Source organism: Bos taurus, chromosome 15 (assembly GCF_002263795.3).
Source record: "Bos taurus isolate L1 Dominette 01449 registration number 42190680 breed Hereford chromosome 15, ARS-UCD2.0, whole genome shotgun sequence".
Lineage (NCBI taxonomy): Eukaryota > Metazoa > Chordata > Mammalia > Artiodactyla > Bovidae > Bos > Bos taurus.
Window position 1 is genome coordinate 53,389,277 of NC_037342.1, and position 18,526 is coordinate 53,407,802.

The 18,526-nt window shown below is 45.8% G+C and overlaps 1 protein-coding gene across 3 annotated transcripts; it reads left to right on the top strand.

Moving 5' to 3' along the window:
- The first annotated feature begins 4,631 nt into the window (after positions 1–4,631).
- On the top strand, positions 4,632–17,243 carry DNAJB13 (DnaJ heat shock protein family (Hsp40) member B13). Of its 3 annotated transcripts, none has more exons than XM_059874739.1 (8): positions 4,632–4,790; positions 8,710–8,813; positions 9,851–10,012; positions 13,176–13,333; positions 14,371–14,484; positions 15,849–15,962; positions 16,242–16,318; positions 16,651–17,005. In XM_059874739.1, the coding sequence occupies exons 1-8, from the start codon at positions 4,723–4,725 to the stop codon at positions 16,811–16,813; spliced, it is 960 nt and encodes a 319-aa protein (XP_059730722.1). In that variant the 5' UTR covers positions 4,632–4,722; the 3' UTR covers positions 16,814–17,005.
- The last annotated feature ends 1,283 nt before the right edge of the window (positions 17,244–18,526 follow it).

Genomic DNA, 18,526 nt, shown 5'->3' on the forward strand with positions numbered 1-18,526 from the left:
TACTTTGAGACTATATAAATATCCTATTCCTCAACAATCGTGTATCAACTAGTTTTAGCATTCTTTAATGATTTCTATCTGAATCACTTATTCCTATGATAATTGCCAAATGGTGATTTTCTAATTCCATTATTCTCCTTACATTTATTATCAACATTCTACTGTAAGGAAGAACTTTCCCTTCTCCCTGATTTATTTATTCATTCACTCATTCATTTGTCATAGATATATTATTATAAATAACTCATAGATTCATCTTTTATTCTATAGATTATAATCCATTATAATTATACTGTAATTATAATCCATTATAATTATACTGTGATTTATTTTGATATTTAAATTGTCCCATTTGGGCCAGTGGGGGCTCCTCCAAGCTGTATCTTATGTCCTTTTAACATTTTTCCATCCTTCTTTGAGCTGTTGCACATTCTCTGGCCCCATAAAATAGTCAAGCCTCAACTTATGACTTCCCACTCCAGGCCTGGAATCAGTCATTTGTCTAAATAGCCCTGGTTTCTTTTAGTGGAGAATTGTATTCAGAAATCAAGATCTGGGCAATAATATGCTCTTTACTCCTGGGGTATTATTGCTTCTAGGCCCTGTCAGAAGATAGTATATCTATACATCTGTCTTTCTACATCCATCATTCTATATATATTTAAAATCATGAGTTCACACTGATGTCACCAATTCCAGTCCAACTCCACCTTCTACATATGTACCTCCTTTCTCCAACAATGAGAAGCTTGGCTCTCATAATTCTCAGTGTATTCATTTATTTGCTCAATACCACTGTGAGTAACCAGTTTTCCACCCACCCAGGTCCTCTCCTTCCCTTTTACCACAGCCCTTGCACACCTGGTGTTCCTCTAGAGTCTCCTTCCTCTCCATTCAGCCAGTCCCAGATAAAGCAAAGCCTTCCCCCAACCCTCTGAGTTTAATAACATTTTTTTTTTCTGGTAATAAGAGTAAAACGGAATTCCCTGGCAGTCCAGTGGTTAGAATTTAGCGCTTTCACTGTGGGAGCCCAGGTTTGATCCCTGGTTTTGGAACTAAGATCCCACAAGCTGCATGACCAGAAAAAAAAAAAAGGTAAAACAAATGGCCAGTACCGAAGAAAAAATGTTCAATATTAGTATTTAAATAAAAATGCAAATTAAATCCATGAGAAAGCTCAGAAATGCAAAAAATATAGAGTAATTCCACGTTTTCATTTAACAAGCAGATAACTATGTATATTTGTATGTTCATTTTACAAGCAGACAACTATAGCTAAGAAATGATTGTTTTAAGGTCATAAAACTAGTAGCTAACAGGATTTGGCTCTGACTCTGCTGCGTCAGTGCTAAGGGAGCATCTTCCATGTGATACATGCTTTTGTATAGTTTTATTTAATATTTTCACACCAACTCAGTGGTGGAGGTAATACTCCCATTTATTCAAGTAAAATTAAACTCGGGGCCCCTAAGTAAACCTCTTCAAGTCACACAGATGGCATGTGAGCTCAGCAACATCAAGATATGGTCACTTTGACCATTCAACTCACCCAACACCTACACTTTACTTCTTCGCTTTCTAGTTGATTTCTCTGTCCTTTGACCCAATTCCAAAAGTGTGTTTTGTCACTTCCAAATATACCTAAAATAGATCCTTTGCCTCAAACAACATGAAAGTTCTACAATACTTTAAGGCAGGCCCTCCTCTGCAGTTGGGTGGCTTCAGAGGACCCAGGAGAGTTCTTTCCGTCATTAGTATCTGGAATGTCATCAGGGAACGATCAAGATTTTCCATCCACAATGAGAGAAAAGTCTTAAAATGTAGCACCTTTCTTTCCCTGTATGACTGATATTAGTTCCTTTCTTAATAACACACTTCCCTTTGAGAGGAATAGGAGGCTAAGTACCTGGAGAAATTACTCCTGAGGAAGAAGGAGGAGAAGAGGAAGGGCTGTAGTGAGGTGCTGACTCAGGGACAGACCCCTGGAGCAGTAGCAGTAGTCCAGATACAAACCATACATTTATGTAACGTCTGTATTTAACACAGCAGTCATACAGACTTGTGGGAAAACAACAGACTGTTGAATGAATGGTTCTGGAACAATGGGATATTGAAAAGAAAAAAACCTACATGGAACCATATACAGAAAAATAAGTTCTAAGTGGATTAAAGACTTAAAAGTCAAACGGACTTTAGGAAGAATATACAGGTGAAGATCTTTATGACCTTGTATAGGGAATATTTCTTAAACTAGACCCAAAAAGTAGAACCCAAAAGAAACAAATTGATAAATTTGACCCCATGAAAAAAAAAATGGTAAAAAGACAAGCTCCAAGGTGGAAGGGTTTGTATTTTATATTATCAACAAAGAAACATAAAGAGTAAAAAATCAATTTTCTAAAAAAGGACAGCCCAGAAAGACAATGGACAAAAGATGTAAATAGGCATTTCACAACGAAGAAAAAAAATGGCAATAAAAATGAAAAGACCTCAGCCAAGAAATGCAACTTAAAATCCACAGTGAGATGCTATTTCACACCTAGATCAGCAAACATTTAAAACTTTGACACCAAGAATTGTGAGAATGTGGAGCAAAAGGGAATGCACACATACTACTACATTGCCATTGTAAATTAGAAGCTCCACATCAGAAAACTGACATTATCTTGCAGAGTTGACACATGCCCAAATATTCAGGATCAGCAGTGAATGCTGAACAGGCACTATGAAGATGTCATACACATGCACCAACATACCATTTGCATAGATTATACCATTTCTAGAAAGTTTAAAAATATGAAAAGGTAAATATGTTTGGGATACATGCAACAGTATGTGGAGATGGCTTGTGCCAACCTGAGAGGAACTGGTAAGTGCTATAATTCAGGGCTGTTATTTTTTTTTTTCCTTCTGGCAAGCTTGTTAAACATTTACCAGTACACCACCAGATACAAGGCATAGTATTGGGTTGGCCAAAAAGTTCATTCTAGTTTTTCCCTTCAATGATTTGGAAAAACCTGAACAGACTTTTTGGCCAACTCAATAATTAATAGAGCAGGAGAATGATAAGTAGGGAGGGGAACACAGGGGCAACTGTCCTTCAATAACAAATATTCTAATGCTACTCTTGTGCATGTAGACTATTTCATAAGAAAAAAATATCTGGGTTGAAGCCAGGGTCTGTGGTGGGTGTGGTGGGGAGGGTCTGAGCAGAGCTGGCAGCACAGGTGAGTATGAGAGAGAGAATGGTTAGTTGGGCATTTGCTGGTGCTACAGGTGGGTGTGAGAGGTAAGAGCAAGTATGAGGGGGCAGATCACAGAGTGTGTGCCAGGATGAACAGCTTGGATTAACTGGGCAGTCAGTGGAGTGAGGTCTTGGCAGGGTAGAGATAAGGTGGCAGAACATGGAGGAAGTCATGGTGGCCTTGCTGAGAAAAGAAAGCCAAAGCAAGACCATGGCTAGGAGAAGGACAAGCAGAGCAGGAGCTTGAGAGGTGTCTAGGAGGTAAAATGGTCTGAGCTTGGTGGCTGGGTGTGGGTGCCTGAGAGGAAAACGGCACTGCTGCCCTCAAGGAGGTGCAGTGGAACTCCCCGCTCTTTAACGGCGGGTTATGAAATGACTTCCTTCCAAAGAGTACAAGCCAGAAATGGATAAACCTGAGAAACACTGCCTCAGCAGGTGATCAAGGAAGGTCAACGTCTTCAGCGATAAGTCGTGATGGTACACACCTTTGACCTGATGTGATGAGGATAGCACTTTACCTGTGTGGTCTTCCTTCCAAAAGCACCCCAACCCCAGTCTAAATCATAAGAAAATCATCAAACAAATCCAATTGAGAGACATTCCATAAAATACCTGACCAATACTCTCAAACTGTCAAAGTCATCAAAAACATGGAAATTTTGAGAAATAGCCATAAACAAGAGGAGCCTAAAGAAACATGACAAATAATTGTAATGATATTTCCTGAATCAGATCCTGAAACAGGAAAGAAAAACCCTAGGGCTTTTTTCACTAGGGTGAAAACTAGGAAATCTGAATAAAGTATGGAGTTATGTTATAGATTATGTATGTGCTCAGCCGCTCAGTTATGTCTGACTTTTTGCGACCCCATGGACTGCAACCTACCAGGCTTCTCTGCCCATGTAAATTTTCCAGGCAAGAGTACTGGAGTGGAGTGCCATTTCCTACTCCAGAGGATCTTCCTGACCCAGGGGTCGAACTCGCCTCTCTTATGTTGTCTATGTTTGTGGATGGATTCTTTACCACTGGTGCCACCTGGGAAGCCCCCATAGATTATGTATGGATATGGGTTATTATTTCTGACAAATGTACCATTCTTGTGTAATGTGTTTATGATAAGGGAAGCCTGGTGTGGGGCATATGAGAATGCTATCTTCACACCTTTCCTGAAAATCTGAAAACATTCTAAAATAAAGATTTATTTTTTAAAAATAGCTCAATCTATTTGTTCTGAAAACTTAATTAAAACCAATTTCTACTCTCCCTAGAAACTCTGGTTTCTTATCAGGCTCACAGAGTCAGTCCTATTTCTCTCAATCCCTCCTCTACAGGCACAGGTGAGAAGGGGGTTTGCTTAGGAAGGAAGGACTACAACTCCCAGAGTGCCCCTGTGCGGTTGTCAGGAGCAACCAAGGAATGCAGACTAACAGACCTGCCGCTGGAGTCAGGACTATCCACGGATTGACAACCAGCCAGCCATGGGCCAGGATTATTACTCTGTGCTCCAGATCACTCGCAATTCAGAAGATGCTCAGATCAAGAATGCGTAAGTTGGGGCAGGAGCAAAGCTTTTGGGTTGTGCTGGAACGGGCCCCACCCTCATCTCTTCTAAACTGAACTTTCCTGCACAGTTTAGGGCAGGCAAGGTAAACCATGTTCCTTCTCTTACTTCTTGCACACCCACATCCTGGCTTTGGGTTGGGTCAGGGTTCCCAATTCATCATCCCTTACCCTCTATGCCCTGTCTGCTCTCCTGGGTACCGTGGTCTTCCTATCAATAAAATGAGAACAAAGGAGACTTTACCCTTAATATTGTAGAGACCCACATGATTGCGAACAGGAGAGTGACCTGGCCAGATAGATGTATTACAAATTTTATTCGACTGTCACATGGTAGATGGGTATTGAATAAATCCCATCTCTGAATAGTTACATCAAGTCTTGGGGACTTTGTGATATTTCTAAGAAATCTGGGGCAGGAATCAGAACATTTTTCTGAAAAAATGTTTTTTGGTAAATATTATGTGGGTTCAGTGTGGTCTCAGCAGCTGGAGATACAACTGAATCAGATGTGCAGCTTAATTTTGTTGATGAATACAGATGTTGAATAAGTCACAGTAAGCTTGATGAATGTTACAAAAGGGGACATACAGGGCATGTGGAAGCTATATTGGAAAGAGAGAGACCCCTTCAGTGGCTGTCACAATAATCAAGGCAAAAAGATGAGGCTTGAAGCAGGGCAGTGAGCTGGAGAGAGAAGAGAGAATGGACTTAGTTATTAATTGGATCATCGTAGGGTAAAGAAAAAGGGAGGAATCTAGGATAATTTAACGGACTAGTGACAATAGCTACACTCCATTGAATTGTGGAGATGCTGTTCTGAGAACCTTCTATCATTTCATTTAATCCTCACAACAGCCTGAGTGGTAGGTACCATTATTATCCCAGGACCATGTGCCTAGTAACCGGCAGAGCCAGTATTCAGACACTTTGCCTAATATTTTTGCCTATCATTGTTGCCTACCATGGATCACCTCCAGTAAGGGATCTCAGTGAGATAACTGGAGAGAGTCTACAGTGTGGTTGAGAAATAAGACACAAACTCATGAATCAATTAGAGAACAATTCAGGATAGTCTGTGATGTCATCCACTGTTCATAACATTTGGTTGGCCATTGAGACCTGTCTAGGGAAATGTCACAAGGAGAAAGGGCAGTTGAAAAACAGAAAGATGAGCCCAACCTAAGCATTAGAAGCCTTGCTTCCATGGGGAAACAATGGAAACAGTGAGAGACTTTGTTTTGGGGGGCTCCCAAATCACTGCAGATGGTGACTGCAGCCATGAAATTAAAAGATGCTTGTTCCTTGGAAGGAAACCTATGACCAACCTAGGCAGCATATTAAAAAGCAGAGATATTACTTTGCCAACAAAGGTCCGTCTAGTCAAAGGTATGGTTTTTCCAGTAGTCGTGTGTGGATGTGAGAGTTGGACTATAAAGAAAGCTGAGTGCAGAAGAATTAATGCTTTTGAACTGCGGTGTTGGAGAAGACTCTTGAGAGTCACTTGGACTGCAAGGAGATCCAACCAGTCCATCCTAAAGGAAATCAGTCTTGAATATTCATTGGAAGGACTGATGTTGAAGCTGAAACTCCAATACTTTGGCCACCTGATGGGAAGAACTGACTCATTGGAAAAGACCCTGATGCTGGGAAAGATTGAAGGTGGGAGGAGAAGGGGACAACAGAGGATGAGATGGTTGGATGGCATCTCTGACTCAATGGACATGAGTTTGAGTAAACTCCAGGAGTTGGAAATGGACAGGGAAACCTGGCATGCTGCAGTCCATGGAGTCGCAAAGAGTCAGACACGACTGAGTGACTGAATTGAACTGACTGAAGCATTAGAAAGAGCCAGGTCTGAACCTAGGTTCTCTTACCTGCTAGCTGTAAGACCTGGGCAAATTACTTAACCTTTCTGAACCTCAGTCTTCCCATCTCTCAAAGGAAAAAAAAAAAGTTGTTGTGGTACTGAAATAGAATTATATGAGATAATGAGATGAAAATGCAGAGCAGTCATTTGCATCTGAAACCATGTCTTATAAAGAGTGATTAAAAAAACAATTTATGTTCTAAATGATGGTTTTTAACCCTTCTTCCCTGAAACAACTCTTAAAGCATGAATCACTTGTTTGAGACACTCCCTTATGGGAGTACCTAGATTTTGACACACACACACCCACAAAAGATTAAACATATAATGAAGAAAAGTACCAAAGTACCAAAGAAAGTTCCTAATCACCCAGCTATTAACTTCTTATTCATTTTAGGCTGCCACTTCTAGGCTGTGACTTCACCTCTTTCTCTCCCACTCAGGAAAGCAGGTGCCACAAGCATCATCTTAAAATCCCTCAAGTTTATATGAAAAACTGAACTCTTCTCAAACCTCATTACTTTTACTCACTGTTAGTTTTATTGCAATTCTCATACTTAACTACAACCTTTGTAAGTGAGAAGGGCTGATTTAGGACTTTCAGAGAGGTTGTGACAATTGCCTTCAAGTCTTTCAAGGTAGATCAGATTCTATCTGTAAGGCCCCATGACCCTTGTGGATGGAGACAGGGTTGCAGAACAGCAGACCCAGCTCAGTAAGAAAAGTGTTATTTAAGAGTCAGAGTGGTCCCACAGCAAAATGGGCTGCCTTGTGGAATGGTGAGTTCATGTCATTCATTTACTCATTGCACTTGGTGAGAGGCACTGAGGATGCAGAACTGGACACAGCAGCTGGAGGGACTCACTCACAGGCTGGTGGGAGAGACAGACCCATCAAACGGCTGGAGCACTGTGTGCTAAATACCAGCATCAAAGGCACTGGCGCTGCTGGAAAGGAAGTCTAATCTAGAATGGAGGCTGCAGTCAGGGAAGGCATCCTTGAAGAGTGGACCCCTGAGTTGAATGTGGAAAGATGAATAAATATTTGCCAGGAGGAGATGAAGGGGGCTGGAGAGGGTTGATCATTCCAGGTAAAAGCAGGAGAGTGTTGAAGGCATGAGCAGTGCAGTGTGCAGAGTATGGAGCCTGGAGAGAAGAACTGCAGAGAGGTTGTGGCAGCAGGGAAGGGGAGTGAGTGAGAAGGGCAGAGTGAGAAGGAGGAGTCGAATCTTAGACACATTTGGGTTTTATACTGAATTCAAAGGGCGGGGATTTCCTTGGTGGCCTAGTGATTAGGATTCAGCGCTTTCACTGCCATGGCCTGGGTTTAATCCCTGGTTTGTGCAGTATGGCCAAAAAAAAAAATTTTTTTTTAAGTTTTTACGGGATTTCCCTAATGGTCCAGTGGCTAAGACTCCACACTCCTAAGGGGGCCCAGGTTTGATCCCTGGTCAGGGAACTAGATCCTACAGGCTGCAACTGAGAGTTTGAAAGCATCATTTAAAAGATCTCAAGTGCCAAAATGAAGATTAAAGATTTCTCATGTCAGTACAACCAGATAAATATTTTAAAAATTTTTTGTTGTTTTGAAAAGAGAGAAACTCTGGAGCTGACTGAATCCTGACTCCTTGAAGAAAAAAAAAAAAAAAGACAAAGGAGGAACCAGTGAAGGGTTCAGGCAGGAGAGTGACTTGGTCAGGGAGCATTTTAAAAGGGCAAGTTAACAAAAAAGAGAGAAAGAAATCAAACTGGTGGCAGCACACAGAATAAACTGGAGTTGGGGTGGGGGAACTGGAAATAGGAAGACATGGTTCTGCAATAGTTGTGGAAATGAAGAGGCAAAAAGAAAACATTATCTAGACCAAAAAGCCAGTGTGAGTTTTCACTGGAACAGGGGTGTAAGGGACAAAGGAAAACTTGGAGCCAAAGATACTCAGCTTTTCCACTTGAGGTTCTGTACAAATGGCAGGCAGCCAACAGCAGAGCCAGCTCTGAGCCTTGGACTGTGCCTCAAGGTATTAATCCTTCTTCTTTAGGTACCGGAAACTTGCCCTTAAGAACCACCCGCTGAGGTCCATTGAGCCAGGTGCAGTGGAGACATTCAGGCAAATAGCAGAGGCCTACGATGTGCTGAGCGACCGTGAGTGACTGGGGCTGAGCGTGAGGGTGGTTCCTCTGTCCGCCTTCTCCTTTAATGTCATTCCTCACTCAGAAGAGTGTCAGGCTTTCTGAGGGGGCCCAATGGAGAGCAAGCATTCCTCTTCCTGGCCCAGAATCTAAACAACGTAGACACAAGCTAAGGTGGAGGACATGGTGTGGAGAGTCCCCAGATTAGGCTGACCTGCTTCCCGTCTCAGCAGCACGGGACTCAGGGTAGGGGCTCCCCAACACCCCCCAGGCCTCACTTGTCCCCTGCAGGGATGCAAAGTGAGATGCTTGCTGCCCAGGGAAGAAGGCTAAGGCTGAGACAGACATACCCAGTTATTCCCAGAGTACCAAGAAGCCAAATCTCTGTCTCCCTGAGGACAGCATAAGTACCAAGGGACAGAGAGAGGTCTGTGATTAGGAAATCTGTCTCTGCTGTGGCAACCTGAAGCCTGGGGAAAGAGATCCTTGCCTCTGTGGCATGCAGTGCCCACGTGGGTTCCCTAGATACTGTCCTGGAGGCTGTGTGGGTACAGCCTTCTGTGTGCAGAAGAGTGGCCAGAAGATCACTAAAGTTTCCCCAGCCCCAAGTTTTCAGGACTTTGGACTCTTAAGATTTCCAAGCACTAGAATTGGCAGCTCTTGACTTCTCATATCCTACAGTCTCAAGGTGCTAGGACTGTATTTACCCACACTAGACAGTGGCTGTAATGACTCAGTTAAACCAAACCCCAGCATAATAGCCCGACCCTCAGTCTCCTGGTTTCTTCTCCAATCCTCAACCCTCCCCAGCAAGTTTGTTTTTCTCATCTTTCCTCTGGGCTATGGGGCCTTACATAGGTCCACCCAGGGTGAAATTAAATCTCTAACTTCTAGTGTCTCTCTCCAAAGACTTCCAGACAGCAGGCACTTTAGAAATAAGGCTGTCTTCACCCTGCTTCTTCCTCCCTGCCCCATATCCTCTGGCTTCCCAGCCCTCCAGCTCTCTTAGCCCCCGTGCTGGCCCCTTCTCAAGGTGACACATATCCACAGCTGTGAAAAGAGGCATCTATGACAAGTTTGGAGAGGAGGGTCTGAAGGGCGGAATTCCTCTGGAGTTTGGATCGCAGACCCCATGGACAACTGGTTACGTCTTCCATGGCAACCCAGAAAAAGTTTTCCATGAGTTCTTTGGAGGAGATAACCCCTTTAATGGTAAGAGGACTTACCTGCCCTTCTGCCTTACTAGGGAAGGATGTAGCTGTAGAAGATGCTTTTCTTTGAGTAGTTTTGTTTACTTTAAGAAATATATATATAGTGTGTGTGCGTGCTCATCCATGCTCAGTCGCTAAGTCGTGTCCAACTGCGACCCTGTGGACTGTCGCCCACCAGGCTTCTTTGTTCATGGGATTTCCCAGGAAAGAATACTGGCGTGGGTTGCTGTTTCCTTCTCCAGGAGATCTTCCTGATCCGAGGATCAAACCCACATCTCCTGTTGTCTCCTACACTGGCAGGTGGATTCTTTATCACTGCTGCTGCTGCTAAGTCGCTTCAGTCGTGTCCGACTCTGTGTGACCCTATAGACAGCAGCCCACCAGGCTCCCCCATCCCTGGGATTCTCCAGGCAAGAACACTGGAGTGGGTTGCCATTTCCTTCTCCAATGCATGAAAGTGAGAAGTGAAAGTGAAGTCGCTCAGTCGTGTCCTACTTAGCAACCCCATGGACTGCAGCCCACCAGGCTCCTCCGTCCATGGGATTTTCCAGGCAAGAGTACTGGAGTGGGGTGCCATTGCCTTCTCTGCTTTATCACTGAGCCACCTGGAAAGCCCCATATATATATTTTTTAAAAACCACTATTTATTGAAAAAGAAATAAATTTCAGCACTCCATTCCTTCCCCCAGAAGTAGCCACTCATTGTTACAATTTATGTATCCTTCTAGAAATATTCTGTGCATTTATGAGCTTATATTTATTTTCACATAGCCTTTCATCTTGTTAAGGAAATGGGACCACACTGTTTACACTGATTTTTTTCACTTGTATCTTACAGATTCTCTTATTATACATTATATTACATACAGATCTTCCTTATTTATTTTAATAGTTGCATATAAGATTCCATTGTACAGCATAGAGCTGGGCAGGGGTAGAAGAAGTTGAGGAAAGAGGAGTTTGGGGACATCTTGGTGACCTCTCTAACTGGTTAGTGATTAACCCTGCCTCTCCCCTGTCTCAGCTGCTGACTTCATAGGAACTTGAGTCTGAGATCTGTAGTGGTCTTGAGCTGGGATGAACAGTGAGGAGAAATGAAGTCTGGGAGAGGATAGGGAGGACTGCATGCTGTGACCCGTCTTCCACAAAAGCTAACACGTCATTTCTGGCACTACCAACCGCTGCCACCAGAGGACACTCCTCTCTCTCCTGAGGCAGCCAGAGTCAAGGAGCACGGGCCGAAGTTGGGGGAGGGGAGGGGTGGGCTGGGAGGTAGGGAAGTGTGGGTGAAGGGAGTCTAAACAGGAGAACCAGTGGAGAGCCTCAAGAGATGGTTATCCTTGGATCTGCAATTGAGGATTTACTGAGTCCAAGCTTGTTCTGCTCACTTCAGGACAAGCCAGTAAATTAACAGATGGGTTGTTAGGGCAAGGAATAGCAACTTTATTTGCAAAGTCAGCAGACCAAGAAGATGGTGGGACCCATTGTCCCAAAGAACCATCTTGCTTGAGTTAGAATTCAGCCTCCCTGTATACTTAAAGGGGAGGAGTAAAGTCAAACATGACTATGCCAAAGGTTTTGACTGTGTGGATCAAACAAACTGTGGAAAATTCTGAAGGAGATGGGAATACCAGACCACCTGACCTGCTTCTTGAGAAACCTGTATGCAGGTCAGGAAGCAACAGTTAGAACTGGACATGGAACAACAGACTGGTTCCAAATAGGAAAAGGAGTACGTCAAGGCTGTATACTGTCACCCTGCCTATTTAACTTCTATGCAGAGTACATCATGAGAAACGCTGGGCTGGAGGAAGCACAAGCTGGAATCAAGATTGTCGGGAGAAATATCAGTAACCTCAGATATGCAGATGATACCACCCTTATGGCAGAAAGTAAAGAACTAAAGAGCCTCTTGATGAAAGTGAAAGAGGAGAGTGAAAAAGTTGGCTTAAAGCTCAACATTCAGAAAACTAGAATCGGCATCCAGTCCCACCACTTCATGGAAAATAGATGGGGAAACAGTGGAAACAGTGGCTGACTTTATTTTTTGGGCTCCAAAATCACTGCAGATGGTGACTGCAGCCATGAAATTAAAAGACACTTATTCCTTGGAAGGAAAGTTATGACCAACTTAGCATATTAAAAAGCAGAGACATTACTTTGCCAACAAAGGTCTGTCTAGTCAAGGCTATGGTTTTTCCAGTAGCCATGTATGCATGTGAGAGTTGAACTATAAAGAAAGCTGAACATCGAAGAATTGATGCTTTTGAACTGTGGTGTTGGAGAAGACTCTTGAGAGTCCCTTGAACTGCAACGAGATCCAACCAGTCCATCCTAAAGGAGATCAGTCCTGGGTTTTCATTGGAAGGACTGATGTTGAAGCTGAAACTCCAATATTTTGGCCACCTGATGCGAAGAGCTGACTCATTAGAAAAAACCCTGTTGCTGGGAAAGATTGAGGGCAGGAGGAGAAGGGGACAACAGAGGATAAGATGGCTGGATGGCATCTCCGACTCAATGGACATGAGTTTGGGTAAATTCCGGGAGTTGGTGATGGACAGGGAGGCCTGGCATGCTGCAGTTCACAGGGTCGCAAAGAGTCAGACATGACTGAGCGACTGAACTGAACTGAAAGTCAAACATCTCCTAGTTTCGGTCAGCCTAGGAGAGGATGTGTTCATTTCTTCCTCCCTGCAGTCATTCATAGGTGAGCCTGGTCAGCATGTCTCCTGTGAGCGGAGCAAAGGCATTTTAGCTAAATGTTCATCACCTGGGAGGCGGGGTTGCCAGTTGTTTACTTGCTAAGTTGTGTCCGACTCTTTGCAACCCCATGGACTGTAGCCCACCAGGCTCCTCTGTCTGTGGGATTTCCCAGGCAAGAATACTAAAGTGGGTAGCCATTTCCTTTTCCCAGAGATGGGCCTTTATGTATAATTTAAGCTTACAAGCCATATCCCTTTAGTGATTACCTTGTCATAGAATACAAAGGTGCTTCCCTATTACAAGGGCAGCACGTTGGCCTGGCCAAGCAGGCCTCCAATCTGTGAGGTGGGAATGGGAGACTAGGTATTACACTTGGGGACTGAAGAGGTGAGGGATAGTCTATGAATCTGAGTTTCTGGACGTAATTTCTCTTACTCCTCACCTCTCCCCACCTCCTGCAGAGTTTTTTGATGCAGAAGGAAACGAGGCAGACTTGAAATTTGGGGGGCTCCGGGGCCGAGGGGTCAAGAAACAGGATCCTCCAATCGAACGAGACCTCTACCTGTCCCTGGAGGACCTGTTTTTTGGCTGCACCAAGAAAATTAAGATCTCCCGAAGGGTGAGTACTTAGGAACCATCTTCTATCCCCTCCAACCCTACTGGTCACCTCCTCCCTGATCCTAAGTGGAGACCTCAGCTATGGTCTTACAGAAGCATAGAGTCTTAGATTTGGTGCCCTAGGATGGTCGAATTCCAGAATCTGACATTTGGAAGGGACAGTTGAGGGTTTTAGCCTGGGTCTTTCCTCCTGTAGGAGTCCCCTCTGTGTGCTTTCCTAACGGGGACCAACTCTTTCCCTTCTCAGCTCAGCCCCATCCCTGAGGGAAGTGGGAAGGCTCTGGACGGGAGGAGTCTCCTGTGAATTCTGCCTTCTGGGTGTTTCCTGATGGTCCCCTGCAGGTTTCTTCTGGGTGTTTGCCTCAGGAGTAAGAAGGAGCCATGTGGGCATGGAGGATGGGCCACGGCACGTTTCCCAAGGGGATTGGTTGAAGAAGACCTTCAGTGTGTCAGGTCCCAGACCCCATCCTGGCCCTGTCCCTTGGTCCAGCCCTGTGCTAGGCACCCAAGCAAGACCCCTCACACATCTGCCCAGCAGAGGAGATGCCAGCCACAGCCATGATTTCCATGGAGGGAAGGCACCCATCTGGGCATGTGACTGGGAAATAGGTAGATGACAGAGGAATGCTTTGGGAGAGGTCAAGACATGTTGCCCTCCATTTTTTTCCCTTTGGGATTAAGAGATCTGGCAGAGGCTCCAGGTCAGAGCCTCTGGCGGGGAGAGCAAGTGAGTGCGCGTTCACCGTGTGTCTGTTAGTCACCAAGACCACGTAATTTCTAGGGCTGGGGTTGTGACCTTGATCAACTCACGGGGAATGCTTGGCACGTCAGGCCCCAACCCCGTGCCATATCCTGCCATCCTGGAATCATAAGTTCTTGATTCAGTGGAACATAGGATGGGAGTGGGGATGGCTCAGACAGGTTCTCCCCGGTTCTGGAGGACTGAGCTGTGCACAGATCCCATGGAGCATCTTTCACGTGTGTTAAAGCCAGCTGGGAAATCCTGAGCCTACCTCCTTCCCCATCATCTTGCTACAGGTGCTGAACGACGATGGGTACTCCTCTACCATCAAAGACAAGATCCTCACTATCGATGTAAAGCCTGGTTGGAGGCAGGGCACACGTATCACCTTCGAGAAGGAAGGGGACCAGGTGAGGATTGGGAAAGCTGTCTAAGGTCAGTTACCTGGGTTCGTGTGATGGGAAGACTGAGGAACGAGGCCCCTGGGAGCCCTGGTCTGGAAGGGAGACCAGTCTGCAGGGGAGATGAGCTGATCCCTAATGCCCCTTCTGAGGGGCACTCACAGTGCCTCAGTGAGTGGGTCACCCAGGATTTCTTCTCATTTTGCAGAGTGAGAAACAGGCCCAGAGAGAGAAGGGACTTGCCCAGGGCAAGAGCACCAGAGCTGAAAGGAGATCCCAGTCCTAACATCAGTGCTCTGATTTTCTTTTCAAAAAATTATTTACTTATTTGGCTGTGCTGGGTCTTAGTTGCAGCATGTGGGATCTAGTTCCCTAAGCAAGAATCAAACCCAGGACCGCTGCATTGGGAATGTGGAATCTTGGACACTGGACCATAGGGAAGTACCCTTCCTGATTTTCTTGTGTGTTTCTCTGAGTAAAGCCCAATTGTAGGAGCTACTCAGAAGCCATTTATTTATAATAATTTTAAATTACTTATTTAAATAAAAATATAAAATTATTGTCCAAAGCGTGCTGATTCCTCAAATTCTGAAAAGAGAAGGAATGATGTTATCTTTGGAGCCAGAGAGATGAATTCCTCTGCCCATATCTCTTGCTTCTTTCTCACTTATGAAACACCTACTTCCGAAAACCCACTTCAAAACCTACCTCAAAGGACTTGCCTAGTGGTCTAGTGGCTAGTACTCTGCATTCCCAGTGCAGGGGGCCCAGGTTCCATCCCTGGTCAGGGAACTAGATTCCACGTGTCGCAAAACCAAGACCCAGCACAGCCAAATAAATAAAATTAAATTAAAACAAAAAACCCACCCAGTTCTAAAGCTCCCCTCTCCAGGCAGCCTTCCCTGACCTCTCTCTGAGCTCCCACCTCTGGGTTCCTTTTATCTCAGTCTTGAGGATTCACTGTGTCCCTGTTTCCCCTAGACTGGAAGCCCTGGTGGGTAGGGGCCAGTCTGATTCCTCTGTTCCTCTGTTCGAACTCCCACAGGAGTTCCAGCAGAGTTCTGGGACTTAATGAAGCTTGGCAGGACAGTCTTGCAGGCGGTACTCTGACCCCAGCCCAGTATTCTGCCCTCCAGCTGTTGCATCTGCTTGGGCTGCAGAGTAATGGCAAGGGGAGGGTGATGGGTGGGGAGTGGGTGTGTATAGTCATTGGGGTAGGTTTCTTTCTAAGGCCAAAATGGAAAGGCCCTTCCAGAAAAAACTGGTCTAATCTTCTTGTTGTTCAGATGAAGATTTGGAAACAATAGAGACAGGAACTTGGCCAAGGTTCATAACCAATTAGTCCTTGTCACCCCTTGGCCTCCCCTGCCCAGGGTCCCAACATCATCCCAGCTGACATCATCTTCATTGTAAAAGAGAAGCTACACCCTCGCTTCCGCAGGGAGAATGACAACCTCTTTTTTGTGAACTCCATCCCCTTGGGCAAGGTGAGTGGGCAAAGTAGAGGAGCAAAGGGTGGGCAGATCACCTGGGGTCCACCAACCCATCTCCCTCTATCATAACATATATCAATGTCATTCTTTTCTCCCAGACTGTGAACTCCTGAGGGCAGGCTATTGCTCAGCTCACTTACCTGTTAGTCCTTGAACATCCTTTTGTCTCCTTGAGGTCCAGCTTAGAGCCTGGCGTCGGATAGTCTCGTAAAGTACCTTCTAAACAGAATGGACATAGGGACCACTCCCACTTTGGGCCTTCATGTCCCCTAGGCTCTGACCTGCTGCACCGTAGAGGTGAAGACCCTAGATGACCGTCTGCTCAACATCCCCATCAATGACATCGTCCAGTGAGTCCATTTACTTGGGCCCCAATAGATGGGAAAGGGCTTCCTGGTCCTTAGAGGCTAGCCTGGTACCCAGCTGGCACCCAGCTGGCACCCAGCTCAAAGCGGGTGAGAAGGATTGAAATCCAGCCCCCACTCTGGCCACGCTGTGGGCTGCATTCATTTGACAAATGGAGTGCCTTTTTCTTACTTGCATGAAGTCATCGTGGAGGCTAGAGGCCCCCAGTGTTAGGAAATCCCTGTTGTCTTCATCCTCTAGAATTTCCAAGCCCTTTCCCCAGCAAGGTCCTCTGTGTGGGAAGCTTGGCAACTGAGTACTCCCCATTCCAACCCAGGGTCTGCTCACTTTCCTTCCCTCCTTGTCCTGTTTTCCATCTAAATGAGATTCCCGGAATCCTCCATCAGAGACTCCAGAATCAGAGATTCACTGTAAATGGATTTCCAGGGAGCAAGCTGTCTGGAACAAGCCAGTCTCCTCTCCCCTGCCACTGGTTCTAGAAGCTGGTGACTGCTGCATGCCTGAGGTTATGTGAGCAGAGGCAGATGTCTGGCTCTGGTGCCCTCTGAGTTCCCTTCTTTCATCCTCCCCTGTCTCAGCCCCAAGTACTTCAAGAAGGTGCCAGGGGAGGGGATGCCGCTGCCAGAGGACCCCACCAAGAAGGGGGACCTCTTCATTTACTTCGACATCCAGTTCCCCACCCGCCTCACACCCCAGAAGAAGCAGATGCTGCGCCAGGCGTTGCTGACGTAACTCTAACTCGGGTGGGCTGGGGCCTGAGCAGGGGGAGGGGAAGGTGAGCAGGGGCCTGACCCCACCCCTATACAGCCTCAGGGTGTGCAGGGGAGCCCGCCCACTGCACAGCCGGGACTTGGGGACTGGATGGCATGGGACTTTTGAACTGACACAATAAAGTTTTATTTCCTATCCTACAGCTACACCCAGGAGAGTTATGTATTAGACGGAGAAGAGCTTTATACAGCCCTTCTCGTGGAGCAGAGGCAAGGGCAGGGCCCAAGAAATTGAGGAGCTGGGACCCCATCCTGGCTATGTGAGCCTGGCCAGGTCTCTGAGGGTTCAGAGCCTCTGTGCTCCCAACTTGATAGTGGGGTGCAGTGCTGCCTCATCTCTGAGGGTCCCCAGATCATGCTCTCTGGAAGGGCAGTCTCTAGTGTGATATAGTCACAGTGTACTCAGGAAAACTGAAGCACAGAAAGCAAAACACTTGTCCCAGGTCACACAGGGCTCAGTGGCAAAGCTACATCAGAACCTTGAAGGCCACCTCTCACAACTTCACTCTGCTTAGAGGCAGCACAATGGACACAGTGCCAGAAAGGGCTTAGTTTCTGCCTCGCCAGTCTGCATTGCTGGTTCTGTGCAGTGGGTCCTGAGCTAGAACTAGGCAGGTTCTTAGAACTGGGCTATGCTTCTAATCCTACCCCTGCCCCTTTGGACATTATTATCCATCTTGTCAGTAAAGCAGAACCCAGAACCCTCTTCAGGCTGCTCACTGATGTGAAGGTGCTTGGTGAACTCACAGCATAGGTTTCAGGGTTACAGCATTGCTGCCAACATGGCCTATGGGAGTGCCAGCCTCCAGGCCCACCTGGGCTTGTGTAGACCACACCTGCTTCCCCAGTCTGTCTTGTGCCCAGGGAGGCACCCCTCACTGAAGTCTGGGCTTGGGCTAGGAGAGATTCAAGCTTATGACAGAGAGGGTGGACACTTACATGGAGTGACTTAAGAGACACCAGAGGGAGTTCCCTGGTGGTCCAGTAGTTAGGACTCTCCACTTTCACTGTCAAGAGTGTGGGTTTAATCCCTGGTTGGGGGACTAAGATCCCACAAGCCTCGCAGTGCAGCCCCCTCCCCCCACCAAAAAAAGAGGTGGGTCAGAAGAGGGCCCCATAGAATAGATATTGCTTAGATTCCACCATTCAAAATATCATATTAGCTTAAGCCATTTTAAACCATCAGGGAGAAGGCCACAGACCTTGAGATGTAGAATCTGACCTATGGTTCATCAAAGAATGTGGGCTTTGGAGTTAGGTACACCTCCAGGAGTTCTACTTGCCAGCTGTATGCCCTTGGGCAAATTGCTTCACCTCTCTGAAGCCGTTTACAGTCCCTATCTTGCAGGCCGAGGATTCCACACCTTATTTATGAGCTGAGGTCTTATAGTCCCCAAGAAGGACAGGGTTAGATTATGAATA

Coding starts and splice junctions, on each gene's coding strand:
- DNAJB13 (XM_059874739.1), top strand. CDS start 4,723: ATGGGCCAGGATTATTACTCTGTGCTCCAGATCACTCGCAATTCAGAA. Junction 13,334..14,370: donor AAATTAAGATCTCCCGAAGG/GTGAGTACTTAG, acceptor ATCTTGCTACAG/GTGCTGAACGACGATGGGTA. Junction 15,963..16,241: donor ACTCCATCCCCTTGGGCAAG/GTGAGTGGGCAA, acceptor CATGTCCCCTAG/GCTCTGACCTGCTGCACCGT.